This window comes from Sinocyclocheilus grahami, unplaced genomic scaffold (genome assembly GCF_001515645.1).
Source record: "Sinocyclocheilus grahami isolate Dianchi unplaced genomic scaffold, SAMN03320097.WGS_v1.1 scaffold599.1, whole genome shotgun sequence".
Lineage (NCBI taxonomy): Eukaryota > Metazoa > Chordata > Actinopteri > Cypriniformes > Cyprinidae > Sinocyclocheilus > Sinocyclocheilus grahami.
The window spans coordinates 1,186,554-1,199,159 of NW_015505778.1; the positions used below are offsets into that span (position 1 = coordinate 1,186,554).

General features: G+C 35.0%; 1 protein-coding gene across 2 annotated transcripts in view; it reads left to right on the plus strand.

Annotated features, from left to right (window-relative positions):
* The window catches only part of LOC107557378 (transient receptor potential cation channel subfamily M member 4-like), a 31,450-nt gene extending 19,086 nt beyond the window's left edge, over positions 1-12,364 (plus strand). Inside the window, exons 12-28 of one of the 2 annotated variants that reach the window (XM_016240783.1) lie at positions 673-774; positions 881-1,009; positions 3,368-3,497; positions 3,582-3,727; positions 3,807-3,919; positions 4,678-4,779; positions 4,870-4,919; positions 5,048-5,286; positions 5,391-5,506; positions 5,868-6,000; positions 6,354-6,528; positions 8,851-9,016; positions 9,111-9,292; positions 9,390-9,522; positions 10,722-10,794; positions 10,884-10,977; positions 11,975-12,364. In XM_016240783.1, the coding sequence (XP_016096269.1) occupies positions 673-774; positions 881-1,009; positions 3,368-3,497; positions 3,582-3,727; positions 3,807-3,919; positions 4,678-4,779; positions 4,870-4,919; positions 5,048-5,286; positions 5,391-5,506; positions 5,868-6,000; positions 6,354-6,528; positions 8,851-9,016; positions 9,111-9,292; positions 9,390-9,522; positions 10,722-10,794; positions 10,884-10,977; positions 11,975-12,006 (2,115 nt within the window). In that variant the 3' untranslated portion in view covers positions 12,007-12,364. The remainder of the gene's footprint in view (positions 1-672; positions 775-880; positions 1,010-3,367; positions 3,498-3,581; positions 3,728-3,806; positions 3,920-4,677; positions 4,780-4,869; positions 4,920-5,047; positions 5,287-5,390; positions 5,507-5,867; positions 6,001-6,353; positions 6,529-8,850; positions 9,017-9,110; positions 9,293-9,389; positions 9,523-10,721; positions 10,795-10,883; positions 10,978-11,974) is intronic. The other variant, XM_016240784.1, reaches the window with a different exon arrangement.
* Positions 12,365-12,606: the final 242 nt, after the last annotated feature.

Below are 12,606 nucleotides of genomic sequence, written 5' to 3' on the forward strand. Positions count from 1 at the left end.
AGTATGGGTCACCATACTTGGCCACATGTCACGTCACTTTAAAAGAGGTTTTACTTTTTTTAAAGTTTCTGCATATGACATCGTTTCACTAAAGAAGACGCTTATTTGTCAGGTTGGGTCATGTGTTTTACTCGGAAGCTGCCTAAATATGGATTTTGGAGTGTCAAAAATGGACTACGTTAAGCTCCGTATGCTTGCGTACGATGGAGAAAAAGTATGTTTTCCTCCAAAACGTTAATTCTCTCTTCGGCTGAAGAAAGTCATGTACGTCTTGGATGACCTGTAAATAATCAAGAAATTTTCATTTGAACGATTCCTTTAAGAGTATTCTTAACCTGCCGTTTAGTGCATTCATATGTTCATATTCTGAGCTCATCATCATGCTTGTCTGTATATAATATACATCCTCAATAAGGTGTATACTGAATTTTATATTACGCATGTTAAGCGTTTTAAGTGATTATAATGCAATGGAACACAAGTGCTCAAAACTTCTCATATCTTTGCTTTTCATCTTTTGAGAGATGATCTAAATATCCATGGCTTATAGCAGATGGAAAATTGATGGAAGAGCTGCAGGTCTATGGATGTTTTGCGCACAAGTCATGTGACTGAAAACAATGCATGGATATGTGCTGTTGTGAATGTCACTGATTTCTCATCCTACTGTAGGTGTGTCAGCTGCTGGAGGATCTATTGGGAGAGGTATGCCAGCCTTTCTATAAGCCTGTGCTCAAATTGGACCCAGCATCTACCAGAAGAAAAGCTCTGAAGGTACCAGACCTCACTTTAGTTCTGTCTAATCTGAAAATTCATGCTTTGCATTGTCTGCTCAGTATCTAAAAATAGAATGTCGTTGTCTTTGAATACCACCCTTCAGAAAGTATGTGCGGTCCTAAAGGAGGATTGCACGCATCGGAAAGTCATGTGTAAGCACCCGTGGTTATGTCTCTTCCTCTGGGCGGTGCTGCAGAACCATAGTGAGATGGCGATCTTCTGCTGGGAAATGGTAACATGCTTCTGATGAGTTGCTGTAGGGATGCACTATACTGTATATCACTTATTGGCTGATTTTAGAGATATTATATTGTATCATTATGGAGTGGTATTGGATATTTATTTGATCATACTCATTTCCCCTGTTTTTATATTTAGGCTACATTTGAACACTTGCTTAAAGTTAATAAATACATATTAGTATTAGTTCAAATAAATACAAATAATTTATTAACTGTATAAAGTAAATAAATATACATTTTCCATACCATACATTACGGCTTTGTCATTGTCTATATCATCACAAAATGTAAACTGTAAAATTGCACAGCTCTATTTATAAAGTTGCATATGTATTATATCCAACTTTATCCGCATACATAGTTTACTCATGTAAAGTGATATGTGCTGTATAACAGATCTCAACTGCTTGATTTTTTAAAATTGTTTTAAAATAAAACTATCGCCTAACTCGTTATATAAAGATAGATACATATGTATGTACACCTTCATCTGCATATATACAGTACACTTAAATTATGCATCAAGTTTTATATATTATATAACAAATCTCAACTGCTTGCATCATCACAAAATGTAACTATATAATCACCCAGCTCTAATCAGCTAAATACGATTACAAAGCATGAAGATGTTAAGATATTATAACTATTAACATCATATGATTTTCTGTAAAGCTGCTTTGAAACAATGCGTATTATCAAAAGTGTCATACAAATAAATTTGACTTGACGTTATAATGCTGATGCAAAAATTCACTTTTAGCATTTAAAATTATTGATTTTAGTTTTTAGTGTTTTATTTTCAACATGATAGTAAAGAATTCAAATATATATATACTATACCCTACCGGTCAAAAGTTTGGGATCAGAATACATTTTTATGTTTTTACAGGAGTTTTCTAATGCTCATCAAGGCTGCATTTATTTGATCAAAAATACAGGAAAAAATTTAATATTGTGAAATATTATTATGATGTAAAATAACGTTTTTCTATTTTAATATACATTAAAATCTAATTTATTCCTGTGATGCAAAGCTGAATTTTCAGCATTATTACTCCAATCTTCAGTGTCACATGATGCTTCAGAAATCTGAATATGCTGATTTATTATCAGTGCTGGAAACTGTTGCTGCTTAATGTTTTTTTTTGGAACTTGTGTTACTTCTTTCAAGATTCTTTGATGAATAAAAAGATAAAGAGAAGAGCATTTATTTAAACTAGAAATCTTTTCTAACAATATACACTACAGTTAAAGTGTTTATTCTTTCTTTTTTTTTGAAAGAAATTAAAACTTTTATTCAGCAAGGGTGTGTTAAATTAAGAAGTGATAGCAAAGATTTATATTGTTAGAAAATATTTATATTTTGAATAAATGCTGTTCTTTTTGACTTTTTATTCATCAAAGAATCCTGAAAAAGTATTGCAGTTTCCCAAAAAAAATATTTGGCAGCACAACTGTTGCCAACATTGATAATTCTAATAATAAATCAGCATATTAAGATGATTTCTGAAGGATCATGTGACACTTTATACTGGAGTAATGGCTGATGGAAATTCAGCTTTGCATCACAGAAATAAATTATATTTTAGAGGATATTAAAATAGAAACCATTATTTTATATTGTAATATCATTTCAATTTTTTCTATTTGTCACATACATGGTTATATAGAGAATATATGACCAGCAGTGAAATGTAAGATTTGTGTAAATCTAAAATGTAAGAAAACTTTTTTTTTTTTGCAAGATTACTGTTTTTTTTTTCTGTATTTTTGATCAAATAAATGCAGCCTTGATGAGCATAAAAGACTTACTGATCCCAAACTTGTGTGTGTGTATGTATATATATATAAATACATAAATACACTATAAAATAAAGGTTCTTTATTGGCATATATGGTTTCGTTAAGAACATTTAACATCCATGGAACCGTTCCATTGTGCAAAATGTTTGTTTCTTTAGCGGGAAGAACATTTAAAAAATCTAATGAACTTTTTTCCCCTAAAAAAACAAACATTTTGCACAATGGAACGGTTCCATGGATGTTAAATGTTCTTAACGAAACCATATATACCAATAAAGAACCTTTATTTTATAGTGTATTTATGGGTTGCACTGATATTACAATTCATAACTTTGCATAAATGGCTGAAAAAAATTCATATTTAAAAAAAATAAATATATATATATATCGGTCAAAAGTTTTGGGGGAAAAAATTCTACTGTAAAAACACACCTTTATTATTAAATTATTATTAAAATTGTATTGCGATATTTAGATAATCTGTTCTGAGATGGAAATATTCTTGCAGCATCATCCTCATCTGTGCCGCTCTTCTCTCTCAGTGCGGTGAGTCGGTTCTGACGGCTCTGGGAGGATGTAAACTATTGAGGGAGTTGTCTAAACTGGAGATTGAGACAGAAGCTAAGCTATCCATGAAGGAGTTGGCCATGAAGTTTGAGTGTATGGCTCATGGTAGGATGTCCTTGCTTTTGGAATCTTATAAAACCAGTGATAAAAGAAAGTTTAAGCTTCTATCCACTGTGACTGTTTTGACAGATGTGTTTAGCACATGCTACCAAACCAAAGCAAGTTATTCCAATCAGCTACTGATCCGCAAGTCTCGTCTGTGGGTTGACGCCACCTGTCTGAAGATGGCCATGGCTGCTGACGCCCGTTTTTTCTTCAGCCACGATGGAGTACAGGTCTGTCGGCATGCAGATAGACGTTTCTTTTGAAATAAGGTGTGTTTTTCTTAAACAGTCTCTTTTTTTTTTTTTTTAGTCCCTGCTATCTCAGATCTGGTGGGGTGACATGGAAAGAGGAACTGAACTGTGGAAGCTCGTGTTGACAATGATCATTCCTCCTCTCCTCTACACCAACCTCATTGATTTCAAGTCAGTACATCAGTGATGCAAATGTCCTCGCATCTTTCCTCACATTATCACTATGCTGCACTTCCTTTATTTTTTTGCATTTACTATAATGTCCTGTTTAACCCTGTGAAGACTGACATGAAATAATAGATTTTTTTTAATTGAATAAAGACATTAACGAAAATAGAAAATTAACTGGATGCTTAATAGGGTGGAAATAAAGAGATACAATTAACTTATTGAGCGGTAACTTACCTTTTAAAACCATGTTTAAAAACTTTGTATCATCATACCAATTTGGTTAATTTTATTTGACAGGATAGAAGATACAAACCAACTAATGCCACAAATCATAACAGAATTTTTAAAATCCATTGCTAATATTTGCGCAAATTTGACCCAAATAGAACCGGCGCACAAACTTTTTGACATTCCAAAAATATAAACAAATATAAAGTTTTACTTATTTTTGTTATATTGTGTGGAAACTTTGTGGCATTTTGAACAGACATAAGACATTATTTTAAAAAAAGTTGTTAACACTCATCTGTGTCAAACATTACAGTAAGGGTTAAATTAGATTTTTAATTCCATAAAATAAAATAAGCAACACATGTCTTAAATCACCAATGAAAATGTCTTCAATTTCCAGTTCTTCATGTTAAAAGTTAATGCTTCACCCAGTGATGGGATGTGATTGTGAGTTAACATTTTATCCAGAATGCTACAAGTTGAAAATGTACTGCATAGTAAGAATGATTAAGTAATCTTCCTCACAGGAAAGCAGAGAATGCAGAAGAGTCAGTGATGGCACCTCCATCCTCAGCAACAGACTGTCATTACGGAGAGACTGTCTACTCCTTCGCTGACATCAAACACCAGTAAATTAGGTTTTATTTGATACATCATGCATGAATATAAGATCTCTGTAGACAGACTTGTCTTATCTATTATCTTCTTGCGATACTTCGCAGTGAAGGCGATCACGAGGACTCAAATAACATCAGACGACTGACAAAAGGTCTGACTGTTCATTTTAAAACCCACCGGAATTTCATGAATGATCTTTTTTGGTCCTTTACCTTGATCGGGTTGACTGGAATCTGTCTTTGTTATTGCCTTGCCATGTTTACTCCTTCCTGTAAGCAGGTACTGCTATAAATTCCCAATCCAAGAAGTGGCCCTTTTGGGTTACCCGCTGGAAGCAGTACTGGTACGCCCCTGTCTCTTCATTCATCGGCAACCTTGTGATGTACTTCGTCTTCCTGTTTCTGTATGCCTATGTGCTATTGGTCGACTTCAAGCAGCCTCCCCCCGAAGGCCCTGCCGTTTCTGAGTATGTGCTGTATTTCTGGGTGTTCACGATCGTGTGCGAGGAGATTCGAGAGGTAGGTGCTGCATTTCTTTGCTTGTATATATAATGTATCATATAATGGAATCGTATAATGATTAATCCATCCATTTCTTCCACTCTGTTCTCTTTCACTCCCAGACATTCATTGTGGGCAGTAAGACGTTTTCTCAGAGGTTGATGCTATATGTTCAAGATGTGTGGAATAAGTTTGATGTCCTTGCCATCTCCCTCTTCATCGCTGGTTTGTGCTGCAGGTAATGCTTGACAGCCCTGTATGTTTCCACAAAAGTATTTAGCAACTCTTTTCAACATTGGTAATAATAAGAAATGTTTTTTGAGCAGCAAATCAGCCTATTTTAAATATATTTGAATAGAAAACAGTCACTTTAAATTCTAATATTAGTTCAAAATATTACTGTTTTTACTGTATTTTTCATTAAATAAATGCAGCCTTGGTGAGCGTAAGATGGGTAAAAATGGGTTCTAATAACAGGCTGAGGTGTCACAACTTAGCAGTTAGCATTTACTAAATATTCATCATACCTTAGTGGTGTGCATTCTACTATATTTTTGTGTAATCATCTGTGTGTGTGTGTACTTTTGTGTCTGTCTCAGGATGTTCAGTTGGTCTTTCAACATGGGACGTGGTATACTGTGTGTGGACTACATGGTCTTCACGCTGCGACTCATTCACATTTTCGCAATTCACAGACAGCTGGGTCCCAAAATAATCATACTTGGCAAAATGGTGAGACAATCAGAGAGATTCAGTGCAAATGAAGCTCAATAGATGGCATCCAGCAATCAGTATGCACGCAATGCACTGCCATAAAACCAAGACCTTTCCAAGCAACCGTCCTAAAAAACATAATTCATCTCATGCTTTTAAAAGCACTTCAAGCCTAAAAGACTTGTAAACCACTAAAAGCCCATTGAGTGTCAATCATTTTACAGATATACAAAAGACATAAAATTAAATGATCACATTTTCGGATTTCACGACACATTTCACAACATTTTAGGATTTCATCAATATTTCACAAGCAGCTGGAGACCTTTCACATCTCACTTCTATATCTGTTTCATATGAATGAACCACAGATAAAGGATGCGTTCTTCTTCTTATTCTTCCTGGCGGTGTGGCTGAGTGCGTATGGAGTGGCCAATCAAGCGCTACTATACAAATACGACCCAAGCCCTGATAGAGCATTTCGACGAGTCTTGTACAGACCATATTTGCATATATTTGGACAGATTCCTGTGGAAGAAATAGACAGTATGTACAATATGATTTACACATAAAAGAAATAGTTCACTTAAAAATGAAACTTTGCTGAAAATGTTCTCACCCTCGGGCCATCCAAGATGATAGATGAGCTTGTTTCTTTATCAGAATAGATTTGGAGAAATGTAGCATTCCATCACTTGTTCACCAAAGGATCCTCTGCAGTGAATGGGTGCCGTCAGAATGAGAGTCCAAACAGCTGATAAAAACATCACAATAATCCACAAGTAACACACCACTCCAGTCAATCAGTGAATGTCTTGTGAAGAGAAAAGATGGATGTTTGAAAGAAACAAATCCATCATTAGGGTGTTTTACCTTTATATCATAGTCCATATTAACGATTCTTCCAGTGAAAAAGTCCATCCCTTTTGTCCTCTCACATCAAAATCCACTGACATATTTGTTTGTTAGAACTGTTTTTTGCTTGTAAACGATGCTTGATTTGTGCATATTTCTCTCCTGATACGGACAAGACACCTTATTTTAAATATATTTGAATAGAAAACAGTCACTTTAAATTCTAATATTAGTTCAAAATATTACTGTTTTTACTGTATTTTTCATTAAATAAATGCAGCCTTGGTGAGCGTAAGATGGGTAAAAATGGGTTCTAATAACAGGCTGAGGTGTCACAACTTAGCAGTTAGCATTTACTAAATATTCATCATACCTTAGTGGTGTGCATTCTACTATATTTTTGTGTAATCATCTGTGTGTGTGTGTACTTTTGTGTCTGTCTCAGGATGTTCAGTTGGTCTTTCAACATGGGACGTGGTATACTGTGTGTGGACTACATGGTCTTCACGCTGCGACTCATTCACATTTTCGCAATTCACAGACAGCTGGGTCCCAAAATAATCATACTTGGCAAAATGGTGAGACAATCAGAGAGATTCAGTGCAAATGAAGCTCAATAGATGGCATCCAGCAATCAGTATGCACGCAATGCACTGCCATAAAACCAAGACCTTTCCAAGCAACCGTCCTAAAAAACATAATTCATCTCATGCTTTTAAAAGCACTTCAAGCCTAAAAGACTTGTAAACCACTAAAAGCCCATTGAGTGTCAATCATTTTACAGATATACAAAAGACATAAAATTAAATGATCACATTTTCGGATTTCACGACACATTTCACAACATTTTAGGATTTCATCAATATTTCACAAGCAGCTGGAGACCTTTCACATCTCACTTCTATATCTGTTTCATATGAATGAACCACAGATAAAGGATGCGTTCTTCTTCTTATTCTTCCTGGCGGTGTGGCTGAGTGCGTATGGAGTGGCCAATCAAGCGCTACTATACAAATACGACCCAAGCCCTGATAGAGCATTTCGACGAGTCTTGTACAGACCATATTTGCATATATTTGGACAGATTCCTGTGGAAGAAATAGACAGTATGTACAATATGATTTACACATAAAAGAAATAGTTCACTTAAAAATGAAACTTTGCTGAAAATGTTCTCACCCTCGGGCCATCCAAGATGATAGATGAGCTTGTTTCTTTATCAGAATAGATTTGGAGAAATGTAGCATTCCATCACTTGTTCACCAAAGGATCCTCTGCAGTGAATGGGTGCCGTCAGAATGAGAGTCCAAACAGCTGATAAAAACATCACAATAATCCACAAGTAACACACCACTCCAGTCAATCAGTGAATGTCTTGTGAAGAGAAAAGATGCATGTTTGAAAGAAACAAATCCATCATTAGGGTGTTTTACCTTTATATCATAGTCCATATTAACGATTCTTCCAGTGAAAAAGTCCACCCCTTTTGTCCTCTCACATCAAAATCCACTGACATATTTGTTTGTTAGAACAGTTTTTTGCTTGTAAACGATGCTTGATTTGTGCATATTTCTCTCCTGATACGGACAAGACACCTTTTTCACTGGAGAAAGCAATATTATAGATTATTTTGACCAGGAGCAAAGGTTTGAAGTTAAAACATCTTAATGATGGATTTATTTATAATAAACACACAGCTTTTCACTTGAAAAGTCATTAATTTATGGACTGGAGTGGTGTGGATTATTGTGATGTTTTTATCAGCTGTTTGAACTCATTTTGACGGCACCCATTCACTGCAGAGGATCCATTGGTGAGCAAGTGATGCAATGCAAAGTTTCTCCAAATCTTTTCTAATGATGAAACACTCATCTACATCTTGGATGGCCTGAGGGTGTGTACATTTTCAGCAAATATTCATTATTGGGTGAACCGTTCCTTTAACTTGAAAACTAATAATATTTTACAACTTTTTGTTATCACGCACTAACTATATTGTGTGTGTGTGTTAAGCTGGGAAGTATTGGGATAGAGACTGCACAGATAATCTGACACTGATTAATGAAGGGAAAGAGCCATGTAGAGACACTAGCCACAACTGGCTTGTGGTCATTTTGCTGGTCATCTTCTTACTAGTCACCAACATCCTACTAGTCAACCTGCTCATCGCCACATTCAGGTATTTGTTTGTCTATTCATCCATCTGCTGTATGTGTTCATCAAATTATTCATCCATCTATGTATTTCTCTTCTTGTTGTGTCCGTTTCTGCAGCTATACCTTCACTAAGGTTCAAGAGCGCAGCGACACATACTGGAAGTTTCAGCGGTACAATCTGATAGTGGAGTATCATTCACGTCCAACTCTTGCTCCACCCTTTATCATCCTATCCCACATCAACCTCTTAATCAAAAGAAACTTACGCAAAGTGCCATCCACCAAAATCCACCGATTTGGTAAAGTTAGAAAATGATTACAGTTCAGCAAGCTGATTTGTTGAAGATGAAATGTGATGTAAAGTAACAAATTGTGTGCATTTCCCTTTTATAATAGCGGTGGAGTTGAAGGGTAGAGATGCTAACAAGTTGGTGAAATGGGAGACCTTGCAGAAGGAGAACTTTCTGGCTCTCGAGAACAAAAAACGAAGAGGGACGGACTCAGAGAGGCTAAAACGCATGACTTCTAAGTGAGTCAAACTTTCATGAAAAATCACATTTTCCTTCTGAAATAAGAATTTATCGTCTTACTTTAAGGCTAAGGCTAATGGCTAAGGCTAAGGCTAAGGCAAATGACTAGGGCAAAAGGCTAAGGCTAAGGCTAATGGCTAATGGCTATCTAAGGCTAAGGCTAAGGCTAAGGCTAAGGCTAAGGCTAAGGCTAAGGCTAAGGCTAAGGCTAAGGCTAAGGCTAAGGCTAAGGCTAAGGTGGGGGCATTGGTGATCCTCTGCCCATCTTGACTTCTGAGAGACACTGCTACTCTGAGAGGCTCTTTTTATACCCAATCATGTTGCCAATTGACCTAATAAGTTGCAAATTGGTCCTCCAGCTGTTCCTTATATGTACATTTAACTTTTCCGGCCTCTTATTGCTACCTGTCCCAACTTTTTTGGAATGTGTAGCTCTCATGAAATCCAAAATGAGCCAATATTTGGCATGACATTTCAAAATGTCTCACTTTCAACATTTGATGTTATCTATATTCTATTGTGAATAAAATATAAATTTATGAGATTTGTAAATTATTCCATTCCTTTTTTACTCACAATTTGTAGTGTCCCAACTTTTTTGGAATCGGGTTTGTATAAAAAAAGGCAATTTGGTGCAGATGCTAATATTTATATGGCCAAAAAAAGATTAAATTCTGATAGTTTGAAATGTAATCATTGAGCTTTTTATAACAGTACAGAAGACTAACATAAAATTATATTAATATCAGTATCTCCCAGTAAGATGATATTTGAATGAATGAAATGGTTAGTTTTATGATGAAAACATATAATGTTTCAAAACATATAATGCAATATAATACAATGATGATAAGAGATGAACCTGATGTGTTGTATTTGATACATTTGAACTTGAAAAAAAAAAACTTGGGAAAAAAAAAGTATGGATAATCAAGTAAACCCAAGTTGCTTTGGCCCAGTAAGTGTTCATCTTGAAATACTGTATTACTAACAATATAAATGTTATTATGTTTACTTTCTAAAAATCTGTAAAGATGGCCTGAAGGTGGACGTTTTTACAATTATACTAAAAGGCCTTTTGCTTGCTAAAAAGTATAAACTATTAATCAGAGTTGATTAACAAAATCATATCGAAATGTGATCAAAACCTTGTTGTTCCTCAGATTAATGCAGAATGTTGATATGATGTGTGTTTCAGGGTGGACGGTGTCATCAAACAGGTTGGTGAGATCAGAGATGTTGACCGCAGACTGCGAGCACTAGAATCAGATGTAAGGGCACATGATATGATATCTGCATTACACTGTATATTAGACTTTATCAAGATGTTGTTCATTGCTGAGTGCTCATCTGTATGCAGATGGAGTACTGTACATCTTCTCTTCAGTGGATAATGGAAGCTTTGTCTCAGAGCAGTACAGTGAAGAGCACTAAAGCACACCCGACTCGCAAAGGTACATCTGCTTGTGTCACAATACTTACATATATTTGAGCACAGTGATTTTCAACTGCTGGGTGACACAAAAAAAACAAAAAAAATCAAGGATAGTTTGTAAGAATAACAAGTGATTTAAAAACAGGGGTTACCAAACTTAAAAATAAAGAAATAAAATAAAACTTGAAATATTTATGTGAAGCTCCCCAGAGATTTTAAGTTAATATTTCTATAATTGAACAACATATTCGCAAGATCACGGTTCTCTGATGGTAGTTAATAGTCACGTGATATGCAAGTAAACAGATAAAATATGTAATGATTTTTTTTATTTTAAAATTATCTATTTTATATATTGTAATTGCGATTTTGTCATATATAGCAGTTTGAACTGTTGTTGTTGTTATTAGTTTTAACTCTAATTGTAAAAAAAATGTAAAAACAGAAATATACTACTGTTGTAAATTACAGTTGTACTGTAAAAAAGTATATGTGATAACACAATACATATTACAATAGGAATGGCAGAGGATCCCCAACTCCAGGTGTGAAAAACTTGTTGCATCTTTCCCAAAAAGACTCATGGCTGTATTAGATCAAAAGGGTGCTTCTACTAAATACTGAGCAAAGGGTCTGAATACTTAGGACCATGTGATATTTCAGTTTTTCTTTTTTAATAAATCTGCAAAAATGTCAACAATTCTGTGTTTTTAAAATCATTTAAGTTAAAAAAATTAACTTAAATGATTTTAGCAAATGGCTGCAATATAACAAAGAGTGAAAAATTTAAGGGGGTCTGAATACTTTCCGTACCCACTGTGTGTGTATGTATATGTATATGTATATATATATATATATGTATATGTATATAACTTTTTGTCAACTTTTAAAATGATGCACGTTGTTGTCAGATATTTTATATTGTCACAGCTTTAGTGGATGTATTTGCCATTGCCTGACAATCAGAAGATATTTTCATTTCCAGCCTAAATTGATTCATGGTTCATCTTTTTCAGCCCCAGTCATTTCAGCCTCCATTGAGAAATGAAAAAGAGCCTTCTTTCCTGTATTCGTCTTCTGTTTCTCACTCTCACGGACATGTGAACCAAGAAGCTGGAGAGAGTCAGTCAAAGGAGGGGCAATGACATGTCAAAAAACTACCCGTATTGTTCTGGTTTCCATTTTTAAACTAGTCATCCTGGCCCTTTTCACAGTTCATCCTGCTCTTACAAGTTTAGTGCTCCCAAATGACCTGTCCTCATTTTGCAGGTGATTGTGGGAAGAGAACAGGGCACGGAATGTCCTTGAACTTACTGTACACTGAAAGGTCAATTATGTCATGTTACGTTCATAGATTACTTTTATTGTTAGGTTTTTCTATAAGGTCAGGGTAACTGTCTTCATAGCATCTGATTTTTATAGAGCTATAACATGATTTAGAAGATTAAAGGAATGTTTTTGATTTGATGGCTTAAAGTGATAGTTTACCTCAAATTTAAATTCTGTCATTTACTCACCCTCAAGTTTTTCCAAACCTGTATGAATGTCTGTCTTCTGCTGAACATAAAAGAAGATATTTTGAAGAATGTTGGTAGCAAAACAGTTGATGGTCCAAAAATACTAACCAGGCTAATAACGGTTTGTTTGG